Raw genomic sequence first — 13,968 nt, 5'->3', positions numbered from 1 at the left:
CTAAAGCTTATAGTTAGGGCTGGATCAGGTGACCCTGAACCATCCCTTAGTTATGCTGCTATAGACTTAGACTGCTGGGGGGTTCCCATGATGCACTGTTTCTTTCTCTTTTTGCTCTGTATGCACCACTCTGCATTTAATCATTAGTGATTGATCTCTGCTCCCTTCCACAGCATGTCTTTTTCCTGGTTCTCTCCCTCAGCCCCAACCAGTCCCAGCAGAAGACTGCCCCTCCCTGAGCCTGGTTCTGCTGGAGGTTTCTTCCTGTTAAAAGGGAGTTTTTCCTTCCCACTGTAGCCAAGTGCTTGCTCACAGGGGGTCGTTTTGACCGTTGGGGTTTTACATCATTATTGTATGGCCTTGCCTTACAATATAAAGCGCCTTGGGGCAACTGTTTGTTGTGATTTGGCGCTATATAAAAAAACTGATTGATTGATTGATACAGAACACATATTGAACAGATGTTTATCAGATGCAGAACACGTGAACAGATGCTGAACACATGTTGAACAGATGCTGAACAGATGTTGAACAGAGGTTGACCACATGTTGAACAGATGTTGAACAGATACAGAGCACATGCTGAGCAGATGAAGAACATATGTTGAACACGTGCAGAACACATGCTGAACAGATGATGAACACATGTTGAACACATTATCAGATGCAGAACACGAGAACAGATGCTGAACACAAGTTGAACAGAGGTTGAACACATGATGGACAGATGTTGAACAGAGGTTGACCACATGTTGAACAGATGCAGAACACGTGATGAACAGATGTTGAACAGATACAGAGCACATGCTGAGCAGATGAAGAACATATGTTGAACACGTGCAGAACACATGCTGAACAGATGATGAACACATGTTGAACACATTATCAGATGCAGAACACGTGAACAGATGCTGAACACATGTTGAACAGATGTTGAACTGATGTTGAACACATGTTGAACTGATGTTGAACACATGTTGAACAGATGTTGAATACATGTTGAACACATGTTGAACAGATGCAGAACACATGATGAACTGATGTTGGCACATGTTGAACAGATGTTGAATACATGTTGAACAGATACAGAACACATGTTGAACAAATGTTGAATACATGTTGAACACTTGTTGAACTGATGTTGAACACATGTTGAACAGATGTTGAATACATGTTGAACACATGTTGAACAGATGCTGAACAGATGTTGAACAGAGGTTGACCACATGTTGAACAGATGCAGAACAAGTGATGAACAGATGTTGAACAGATACAGAGCACATGCTGAGCAGATGAAGAACACATGTTGAACACATGCACAACACATGCTGAACAGATGATGAACACATGTTGAACACATTATCAGATGCAGAACACGAGAACAGATGCTGAACACAAGTTGAACAGAGGTTGAACACATGATGGACAGATGTTGAACAGAGGTTGACCACATGTTGAACAGATGCAGAACACGTGATGAACAGATGTTGAACAGATACAGAGCACATGCTGAGCAGATGAAGAACATATGTTGAACACGTGCAGAACACATGCTGAACAGATGATGAACACATGTTGAACACATTATCAGATGCAGAACACGTGAACAGATGCTGAACACATGTTGAACAGATGTTGAACTGATGTTGAACACATGTTGAACTGATGTTGAACACATGTTGAACAGATGTTGAATACATGTTGAACACATGTTGAACAGATGCAGAACACATGATGAACTGATGTTGGCACATGTTGAACAGATGTTGAATACATGTTGAACAGATACAGAACACATGTTGAACAAATGTTGAATACATGTTGAACACTTGTTGAACTGATGTTGAACACATGTTGAACAGATGTTGAATACATGTTGAACACATGTTGAACAGATACAGAACACATGTTGAACAAATGTTGAATACATGTTGAACACTTGTTGAACTGATGTTGAACACATGTTGAACAGATGCAGAACACATGTTGAACAGATGCAGAACACATGTTGAACTGATGTTGAACACATGTTGAACAGATGTTGAATACATGTTGAACACATGTTGAACTGATGTTGAACACATGTTGAACAGATGCAGAGCACATGCTGAACAGATGAAGAACATATGTTGAACACATGCAGAACAAATGCTGAACAGATGATGAACACATGTTGAACACATTATCAGATGCAGAACACGTGAACAGATGCTGAACACATGTTGAACAGATGCTGAACAGAGGTTGAACACATGTTGAACAGATGTTGAACACATGATGAACAGAGGTTGAACACATAACAGATGCTGAACACATGATAAACACATGATGGACAGATGTTGAACACATGATGAACAGAGGTTGAACACAAAATGAACATGTGTTTAATACATGTTGAACACATGTTGAATACATGTTGAACACATGATGAACACAAACTGATGTTGAACACATGTTGAACTGATTTTTGAACACATATTGAACAGAGGCAGAACACATGATGAACAGATGTTGAATACATGTTGAACACGTGTTTAACAGATGTTGAACATATGTTGAACACATGTTGAACAGATGCAGAACATGTTGAACTGATGTTGAATACATGTTGAACTGATGTTGAATACATGTTGAACAGATGCAGAACACATGTTGAACTGATGTTGAGCACATGTTGAACAGATATAGAACACATGTTGAACAAATGTTGAATACATGTTGAACTGATGTTGAACACATGTTGAATACATGTTGAATACATGTTGAACACATGTTGAACTGATGTTGAACACACGTTGAACAGATGTTGAACAGATGCAGAACACATGTTGAACTGATGAGCACATGTTGAACAGATACACAACACATGTTGAACAAATGTTGAATACATGTTGAACACATGTTGAATACATGTTGAACACATGTTGAACAGATGAACAGATGTTGCACACATGTTGAATACATTTTGAACACATGTTGAATACATGTTGAACTGATGTTGAACACATGTTGAATACATGTTGAACACATGTTGAACTGATGTTGAACACATGTTGAACAGATACAGAACACGTTGAACTGATGTTGAACATGAACAGATGCAGAACACATGTTGAACTGATGGTGAACACGAACAGATGCAGAACACATAATGAACAGATATTGAATACATGTTGAACAGATGCAGAACACATGATGAACAGATGTTGAATACATGTTGAACAGATGCAGAACACATAATGAACAGATATTGAATACATGTTGAACAGATGCAGAACACATGATGAACAGATGTTGAATACATGATGAACAGATACAGAACACATAATGAACAGATGTTGAATACATGTTGAACAGATACAGAACACATAATGAACAGATGTTGAATACATGTTGAACAGATGCAGAACACATAATGAACAGATATTGAATACATGATGAACAGATACAGAACACATAATGAACAGATGTTGAATACATGTTGAACAGATGCAGAACACATAATGAACAGATGTTGAATACATGTTGAACAGATGCAGAACACATAATGAACACATATTGAATACATGTTGAACAGATGCAGAACACATAATGAACAGATGTTGAATACATGATGAACAGATGCAGAACACATGATGAACAGATGTTGAATACATGTTGAACAGATGCAGAACACATAATGAACAGATATTGAATACATGTTGAACAGATGCAGAACACATAATGAACAGATGTTGAATACATGATGAACAGATACAGAACACATAATGAACAGATGTTGAATACATGTTGAACAGATGCAGAACACATAATGAACAGATGTTGAATACATGATGAACAGATACAGAACACATAATGAACAGATGTTGAATACATGTTGAACAGATGCAGAACACATAATGAACAGATGTTGAATACATGATGAACAGATGTTGAATACATGTTGAACAGATGCAGAACACATAATGAACAGATATTGAATACATGTTGAACAGATGCAGAACACATAATGAACAGATATTGAATACATGATGAACAGATGCAGAACACATAATGAACAGATATTGAATACATGATGAACAGATGCAGAACACATGATGAACAGATGTTGAATACATGTTGAACAGATGCAGAACACATAATGAACAGATATTGAATACATGTTGAACAGATGCAGAACACATAATGAACAGATATTGAATACATGATGAACAGATGCAGAACACATAATGAACAGATGTTGAATACATGTTGAACAGATGCAGAACACATAATGAACAGATGTTGAATACATGATGAACAGATGCAGAACACATAATGAACACATATTGAATACATGATGAACAGATACAGAACACATAATGAACAGATATTGAATACATGATGAACAGATACAGAACACATAATGAACAGATATTGAATACATGATGAACAGATACAGAACACATAATGAACAGATATTGAATACATGATGAACAGATACAGAACACATAATGAACAGATATTGAATACATGATGAACAGATACAGAACACATAATGAACAGATGTTGAATACATGATGAACAGATGCAGAACACATAATGAACAGATATTGAATACATGATGAACAGATACAGAACACATGATGAACAGATGTTGAATACATGTTGAACAGATGCAGAACACATAATGAACAGATATTGAATACATGATGAACAGATGCAGAACACATAATGAACAGATATTGAATACATGATGAACAGATACAGAACACGTTGAACTGATGGTGAACACGAACAGATGCAGAACACATGTTGAACTGATGGTGAACACGAACAGATGCAGAACACATGTTGAACTGATGGTGAACACGAACAGATGCAGAACACATGATGAACAGATGTTGAATACATGTTGAACAGATGCAGAACACATAATGAACAGATATTGAATACATGATGAACAGATACAGAACACGTTGAACTGATGGTGAACACGAACAGATGCAGAACACATGTTGAACTGATGGTGAACACGAACAGATGCAGAACACATGTTGAACTGATGGTGAACACGAACAGATGCAGAACACATGATGAACAGATGTTGAATACATGATGAACAGATGCAGAACACATAATGAACACATATTGAATACATGATGAACAGATGCAGAACACATGATGAACAGATGTTGAATACATGTTGAACAGATGCAGAACACATAATGAACAGATATTGAATACATGATGAACAGATGCAGAACACATAATGAACACATATTGAATACATGATGAACAGATGCAGAACACATGATGAACAGATGTTGAATACATGATGAACAGATGCAGAACACATAATGAACACATATTGAATACATGATGAACAGATGCAGAACACATGATGAACAGATGTTGAATACATGATGAACAGATGCAGAACACATGATGAACAGATGTTGAATACATGATGAACAGATGCAGAACACATAATGAACACATATTGAATACATGATGAACAGATGCAGAACACATGATGAACAGATGTTGAATACATGATGAACAGATGCAGAACACATGATGAACACATATTGAATACATGATGAACAGATGCAGAACACATAATGAACAGATATTGAATACATGATGAACAGATACAGAACACATAATGAACAGATGTTGAATACATGTTGAACAGATGCAGAACACATAATGAACAGATGTTGAATACATGATGAACAGATGCAGAACACATGATGAACAGATGTTGAATACATGATGAACAGATGCAGAACACATAATGAACACATATTGAATACATGATGAACAGATGCAGAACACATAATGAACAGATATTGAATACATGATGAACAGATACAGAACACATAATGAACAGATGTTGAATACATGTTGAACAGATGCAGAACACATAATGAACAGATGTTGAATACATGATGAACAGATGCAGAACACATGATGAACAGATGTTGAATACATGATGAACAGATGCAGAACACATAATGAACACATATTGAATACATGATGAACAGATGCAGAACACATAATGAACAGATATTGAATACATGATGAACAGATACAGAACACATAATGAACAGATGTTGAATACATGATGAACAGATGCAGAACACATGATGAACAGATGTTGAATACATGATGAACAGATGCAGAACACATAATGAACACATATTGAATACATGATGAACAGATGCAGAACACATAATGAACAGATATTGAATACATGATGAACAGATACAGAACACATAATGAACAGATGTTGAATACATGTTGAACAGATGCAGAACACATAATGAACAGATATTGAATACATGATGAACAGATACAGAACACGTTGAACTGATGGTGAACACGAACAGATGCAGAACACATGTTGAACTGATGGTGAACACGAACAGATGCAGAACACATGTTGAACTGATGGTGAACACGAACAGATGCAGAACACATGATGAACAGATGTTGAATACATGATGAACAGATGCAGAACACATAATGAACAGATATTGAATACATGATGAACAGATGCAGAACACATGATGAACAGATGTTGAATACATGTTGAACAGATGCAGAACACATGATGAACAGATCTTGAATACATGTTGAACAGATGCAGAACACATGATGAACAGATGTCGAGCACATGTTGAACAGATACGGAACACGAACTGATGTTGAACACATGTTGAACAGATACGGAACACGAACTGATGTTGAACACATGTTGAACTGATGGTGAACACGAACAGATGCAGAACACATGATGAACAGATGTTGAATACATGATGAACAGATGTTGAATACATGATGAACAGATGCAGAACACATAATGAACACATATTGAATACATGATGAACAGATGCAGAACACATGATGAACAGATGTTGAATACATGTTGAACAGATGCAGAACACATAATGAACAGATATTGAATACATGATGAACAGATGCAGAACACATAATGAACAGATATTGAATACATGATGAACAGATGCAGAACACATGATGAACAGATGTTGAATACATGTTGAACAGATGCAGAACACATGATGAACAGATCTTGAATACATGTTGAACAGATGCAGAACACATGATGAACAGATGTCGAGCACATGTTGAACAGATACGGAACACGAACTGATGTTGAACACATGTTGAACAGATACGGAACACGAACTGATGCAGAACACATGATGAACAGATGTCGAGCACATGTTGAACAGATACGGAACACGAACTGATGTTGAACACATGTTGAACAGATGTTGAGTACATGTTGAACACATGTTGAACTGATGGTGAACACGAACAGATGCAGAACACATGATGAACAGATGCAACATTTTGAATACATGTTGAACTGATGTTGAACACATGTTGAACAGATGCAGAACACATGATGAACAGATGTTGAATACATGTTGAACAGATGCAGAACACATGATGAACAGATGTTGAATACATGTTGAACAGATGCAGAACACATGATGAACAGATGTCGAGCACATGTTGAACAGATACAGAACACGAACTGATGTTGAACACATGTTGAGCAGATGTTGAGTACATGTTGAACACATGTTGAACTGATGGTGAACACGAACAGATGCAGAACACATGATGAACAGATGAAGAACACATAATGAACAGATGATGAGCACATGTTGAATACATGTTGAACTGATGTTGAACACATGTTGAACTGATGTTGAACACATGTTGAACTAATGTTGAATACATGTTGAACTGATGTTGAACACATGTTGAACAGATGCACAACACATGACGAATAGATGTTGAACAGATACATGCTGATGCTGAAAAACTAATTCATGCATTTATTTCCTCTAGGCTGGACTATTGTAATTCATTATTATCAGGTTGTCCTAAAAGTTCCCTAAAAAGCCTTCAGTTAATTCAAAATGCTGCAGCTAGAGTGCTGACGGGGACTAGAAGGAGAGAGCATATCTCACCCATATTGGCCTCTCTTCATTGGCTTCCTGTTAATTCTAGAATAGAATTTAAAATTCTTCTTCTTACTTATAAGGTTTTGAATAATCAGGTCCCATCTTATCTTAGGGACCTCGTAGTACCATATCACCCCAATAGAGCGCTTCGCTCTCAGACTGCAGGCTTACTTGTAGTTCCTAGGGTTTGTAAGAGTAGAATGGGAGGCAGAGCCTTCAGCTTTCAGGCTCCTCTCCTGTGGAACCAGCTCCCAATTCAGATCAGGGAGACAGACACCCTCTCTACTTTTAAGATTAGGCTTAAAACTTTCCTTTTTGCTAAAGCTTATAGTTAGGGCTGGATCAGGTGACCCTGAACCATCCCTTAGTTATGCTGCTATAGACGTAGACTGCTGGGGGGTTCCCATGATGCACTGTTTCTTTCTCTTTTTGCTCTGTATGCACCACTCTGCATTTAATCATTAGTGATTGATCTCTGCTCCCTTCCACAGCATGTCTTTTTCCTGGTTCTCTCCCTCAGCCCCAACCAGTCCCAGCAGAAGACTGCCCCTCCCTGAGCCTGGTTCTGCTGGAGGTTTCTTCCTGTTAAAAGGGAGTTTTTCCTTCCCACTGTAGCCAAGTGCTTGCTCACAGGGGGTCGTTTTGACCGTTGGGGTTTTACATAATTATTGTATGGCCTTGCCTTACAATATAAAGCGCCTTGGGGCAACTGTTTGTTGTGATTTGGCGCTATATAAAAAAACTGATTGATTGATTGATACAGAACACATATTGAACAGATGTTTATCAGATGCAGAACACGTGAACAGATGCTGAACACATGTTGAACAGATGCTGAACAGATGTTGAACAGAGGTTGACCACATGTTGAACAGATGCAGAACAAGTGATGAACAGATGTTGAACAGATACAGAGCACATGCTGAGCAGATGAAGAACACATGTTGAACACATGCACAACACATGCTGAACAGATGATGAACACATGTTGAACACATTATCAGATGCAGAACACGAGAACAGATGCTGAACACAAGTTGAACAGAGGTTGAACACATGATGGACAGATGTTGAACAGAGGTTGACCACATGTTGAACAGATGCAGAACACGTGATGAACAGATGTTGAACAGATACAGAGCACATGCTGAGCAGATGAAGAACATATGTTGAACACGTGCAGAACACATGCTGAACAGATGATGAACACATGTTGAACACATTATCAGATGCAGAACACGTGAACAGATGCTGAACACATGTTGAACAGATGTTGAACTGATGTTGAACACATGTTGAACTGATGTTGAACACATGTTGAATACATGTTGAACAGATGCAGAACACATGATGAACTGATGTTGGCACATGTTGAACAGATGTTGAATACATGTTGAACACATGTTGAACAGATACAGAACACATGTTGAACAAATGTTGAATACATGTTGAACACTTGTTGAACTGATGTTGAACACATGTTGAACAGATGTTGAATACATGTTGAACACATGTTGAACAGATACAGAACACATGTTGAACAAATGTTGAATACATGTTGAACACTTGTTGAACTGATGTTGAACACATGTTGAACAGATGCAGAACACATGTTGAACAGATGCAGAACACATGTTGAACTGATGTTGAACACATGTTGAACAGATGTTGAATACATGTTGAACACATGTTGAACTGATGTTGAACACATGTTGAACAGATGCAGAGCACATGCTGAACAGATGAAGAACATATGTTGAACACATGCAGAACAAATGCTGAACAGATGATGAACACATGTTGAACACATTATCAGATGCAGAACACGTGAACAGATGCTGAACACATGTTGAACAGATGCTGAACAGAGGTTGAACACATGTTGAACAGATGTTGAACACATGATGAACAGAGGTTGAACACATAACAGATGCTGAACACATGATAAACACATGATGGACAGATGTTGAACACATGATGAACAGAGGTTGAACACAAAATGAACATGTGTTTAATACATGTTGAACACATGTTGAATACATGTTGAACACATGATGAACACAAACTGATGTTGAACACATGTTGAACTGATTTTTGAACACATATTGAACAGAGGCAGAACACATGATGAACAGATGTTGAATACATGTTGAACACGTGTTTAACAGATGTTGAACATATGTTGAACACATGTTGAACAGATGCAGAACACATGTTGAACTGATGTTGAGCACATGTTGAACAGATATAGAACACATGTTGAACAAATGTTGAATACATGTTGAACTGATGTTGAACACACGTTGAACAGATGTTGAACAGATGCAGAACACATGTTGAACTGATGAGCACATGTTGAACAGATACACAACACATGTTGAACAAATGTTGAATACATGTTGAAACACATAGTGAATACAGTGAACACATGTTGAACAGATGAACAGATGTTGCACACATGTTGAATACATTTTGAACACATGTTGAATACATGTTGAACTGATGTTGAACACATGTTGAATACATGTTGAACACATGTTGAACTGATGTTGAACACATGTTGAACAGATGCAGAACACATGTTGAACAGATGTTGAACACATGACAAACAGATGCAGAACAGATGATGAACACATGTTGAACACATGATGAACATGTGATGAACAGATATTGAACAGATGTTGAACAGACGTTGAACACATTATGAACAGATGTTGAACACATTATGAACAGATGTTGAACAGTCGTTGAACACATGATGAACAGATGTTGAACACATGATGAACACATGATAAACAGAGATTTAACAGATGTTGAACAGATGTTGAAAAGGTAAACACTGACACACTGATGGACAAACCTGACCTTTGACCTTACGATCACCTGTAAGCATCAGCCTGACCTGATCCCGTGGATGTTCTTGATTGCATAGCTGATTTCCTTTCGAAGCGTCTTCTCGTCACTCTCCAGCTGTCAGCGCGCGTGCGCGCGCGCACACACACACACACGTCATTGTTGTGATTCAGTTTGTTGTCCTCCTTTGTTGTGTGTTAAACTTGTCAGACAGTGTGTGTGTGTGTGTGTGTATACACGTATGTGCATGAGACTGTGCATGTGACAGTGTGTCCGTGTGTGTGCCTGTGTGTGTATGTGTGTGTGTGAGACAGTGAGTGTATGTGAGACAGTATGTGTGAAACAGAGTGTGTGTGTGTGTGTGTATACACGTATATGCATAAGACAGTGTGCATGTGACAGTGTGTGTATGTGTGTGCCTGTGCATGAGATAGAGTGTGTGTGTGTGTATATACACGTATATGTGCATGTGACAGTGTGTTTGTGTGTGTGCATGTGTGTGCATGAGACAGTGTGTATGTCTGTATGTGCATGTGTGTGTCAGAGACTTGTGTGTGCGTGGATGAGACAGTGGGTGTGTGTATGAGACAGCTTGTGTGTGTGTTTATATATGAAACTGTGTGTGTGTGTGTCTTTATCTGTGAGATAGTTTGTGCATGAGACTTCGTCTGTGTAAGACTGTGTGTTAATGTGTGAGACAGCGTGTGTGTGTATGTTTATGTATGAGACAGTGTATGTATGAGACAGTGTGTGTGTGTTTATGTGTGAGACTGTGTGTGTGTATGAGACAGTGTGTGTGTATGTTTACGTGTGAGACTGTGTGTGTGTCTTTGTGTGTGTTTACGTGCGAGACTGTGCGTGTGTGTGTGTGAGACTGTGTGTGTGTCTTTGTGTGTGTTTACGTGCGAGACTGCGCATGTGTGTGTGTATGAGACAGTGTGTGTCTTTGTGTGTGTTTACGTGCGAGACTGCGTGTGTGTGTATGAGACAGTGTATGTGTGTCTTTGTGTGTGTTTACGTGCGAGACTGCGTGTGTGTGTATGAGACAGTGTATGTGTCTTTGTGTGTGTTTACGTGCGAGACTGCGTGTGTGTGTATGAGACAGTGTATGTGTGTCTTTGTGTGTGTTTACGTGCGAGACTGCGCGTGTGTGTGTATGAGACAGTGTATGTGTGTCTTTGTGTGTGTTTACGTGCGAGACTGCGCGTGTGTGTGTATGAGACAGTGTATGTCTTGGTGTGTGTTTACGTGCGAGACTGCGCGTGTGTGTGTATGAGACAGTGTATGTGTGTCTTTGTGTGTGTTTACGTGCGAGACTGCGTGTGTGTGTGTATGAGACAGTGTATGTGTGTCTTTGTGTGTGTTTACGTGCGAGACTGCGTGTGTGTGTGTATGAGACAGTGTATGTGTGTCTTTGTGTGTGTTTACGTGTGAGACTGCATGTGTGTGTGTATGAGACAGTGTATGTGTGTCTTTGTGTGTGTTTACGTGCGAGACTGCGTGTGTGTGTGTATGAGACAGTGTATGTGTGTCTTTGTGTGTGTTTACGTGCGAGACTGCGTGTGTGTGTGTATGAGACAGTGTATGTGTGTCTTTGTGTGTGTTTACGTGTGAGACTGCGTGTGTGTGTGTATGAGACAGTGTATGTGTGTCTTTGTGTGTGTTTACGTGTGAGACTGCGTGTGTGTGTGTATGAGACAGTGTATGTGTGTCTTTGTGTGTGTTTACGTGCGAGACTGCGTGTGTGTGTGTATGAGACAGTGTATGTGTGTCTTTGTGTGTGTTTACGTGCGAGACTGCGTGTGTGTGTGTATGAGACAGTGTATGTGTGTCTTTGTGTGTGTTTACGTGCGAGACTGCGTGTGTGTGTGTATGAGACAGTGTATGTGTGTCTTTGTGTGTGTTTACGTGCGAGACTGCGTGTGTGTGTGTATGAGACAGTGTATGTGTGTCTTTGTGTGTGTTTACGTGCGAGACTGCGTGTGTGTGTGTATGAGACAGTGTATGTGTGTCTTTGTGTGTGTTTACGTGTGAGACTGCATGTGTGCTTCGTTTGAGTAACTCTCTACTGGCTATTGGTCCCAAAACGTGGTACTGCAGTTTTAGACTTTGTACACTATGCACATCATTTTCAGTTATTTTAAAGGAAAATACAGACACAGAGTTCATATCTATCAGGAATTCCAAGTTATCCATGCTCAAATATTTTAGTGGAAGATTATTTAAAAATATGTAAAAAAATTAAAATACATGATTTGGAATTGATAGCCTACATATCATTTTTTCCAGGTTACCCACACGCAAATGATTCAGTTAAACACTATTTAATGAATTAAGATACACGATGTGTTTAACATAAAGTATTATTAGCATGAAGCTTACAGTAAGCTAAATGCTAATGCTAACATCCTCTTCCATCACGTTTGGCATTTGGTATATTTCCCTTCCATCACAATCTGTAATTTGTAAATGTGTTTTGGGAATTTGTTTAATTTGTTTTGGGCCTTTTTACGTTTATTTTGGAACTTTTTTAAAATGTGATGCCGTTAGTAAAAGTGTTTTTGCACTTCCCAGCCACCGTACTATTGACCGGTGGTTGTTTGAGCATTTTAAAAAGACATCCGAACAGGGCGGAGACAGAAACCTGATACATACCGGCGCGCACACTGGCTGTGCACGTCGATAAATCAAGTGCACTTCAACTCCATCGGAGGACTCATGGAACACAACGCATGCTGGTCAGCAGGTGAGTCACTCTTCAATTTATACGCTTTGAGGCGCACTATGAACCTATTGGTGGTTTTGTTAAAGATTTTGTATATATGTTATCACTGTTAAACATTTGTACCTTTGTCTTTTTTCTCATGAAAACGGTGTTGTGCTGTTTTGCACCTAACCCTGAGAATGTACGTGTTATTCAACCTTGTTTTAGCATGCTGGGGTCAATCTGAACTGGGAATGAAGAGCTGGATGTACGTATTATTATTATACAACTTTGTTTTTGTAGCCGCTAACGACTGGGAGTGAAGCATGATGGGGTCAGGCTGAACTGGGAGTAAAAGAACTGGAGGTTGTTTTGACTGTTGTGATGTGATGCTTAGTGTTCCAGGCAGATGCAGAACAGCTGATA

At 38.8% G+C, this 13,968-nt stretch overlaps 1 protein-coding gene across 1 annotated transcript in view; it reads right to left on the bottom strand.

The window, feature by feature from the left end:
* Positions 1–13,968, bottom strand: part of LOC117506050 (dynamin-1-like) — a gene marked incomplete at its 3' end in the record, with an annotated part of 113,801 nt that overhangs the window by 24,431 nt on the left and 75,402 nt on the right. Inside the window, exon 7 of the mRNA XM_034165578.1 lies at positions 10,888–10,955. Within this exon, the coding sequence (XP_034021469.1) occupies positions 10,888–10,955 (68 nt within the window). The remainder of the gene's footprint in view (positions 1–10,887; positions 10,956–13,968) is intronic.

The sequence above is a fragment of the Thalassophryne amazonica genome, unplaced genomic scaffold, assembly GCF_902500255.1.
Source record: "Thalassophryne amazonica unplaced genomic scaffold, fThaAma1.1, whole genome shotgun sequence".
Lineage (NCBI taxonomy): Eukaryota > Metazoa > Chordata > Actinopteri > Batrachoidiformes > Batrachoididae > Thalassophryne > Thalassophryne amazonica.
Note: the sequence above shows the minus strand (reverse complement) of the source record. Positions and strands in the feature narration are given on the sequence as shown.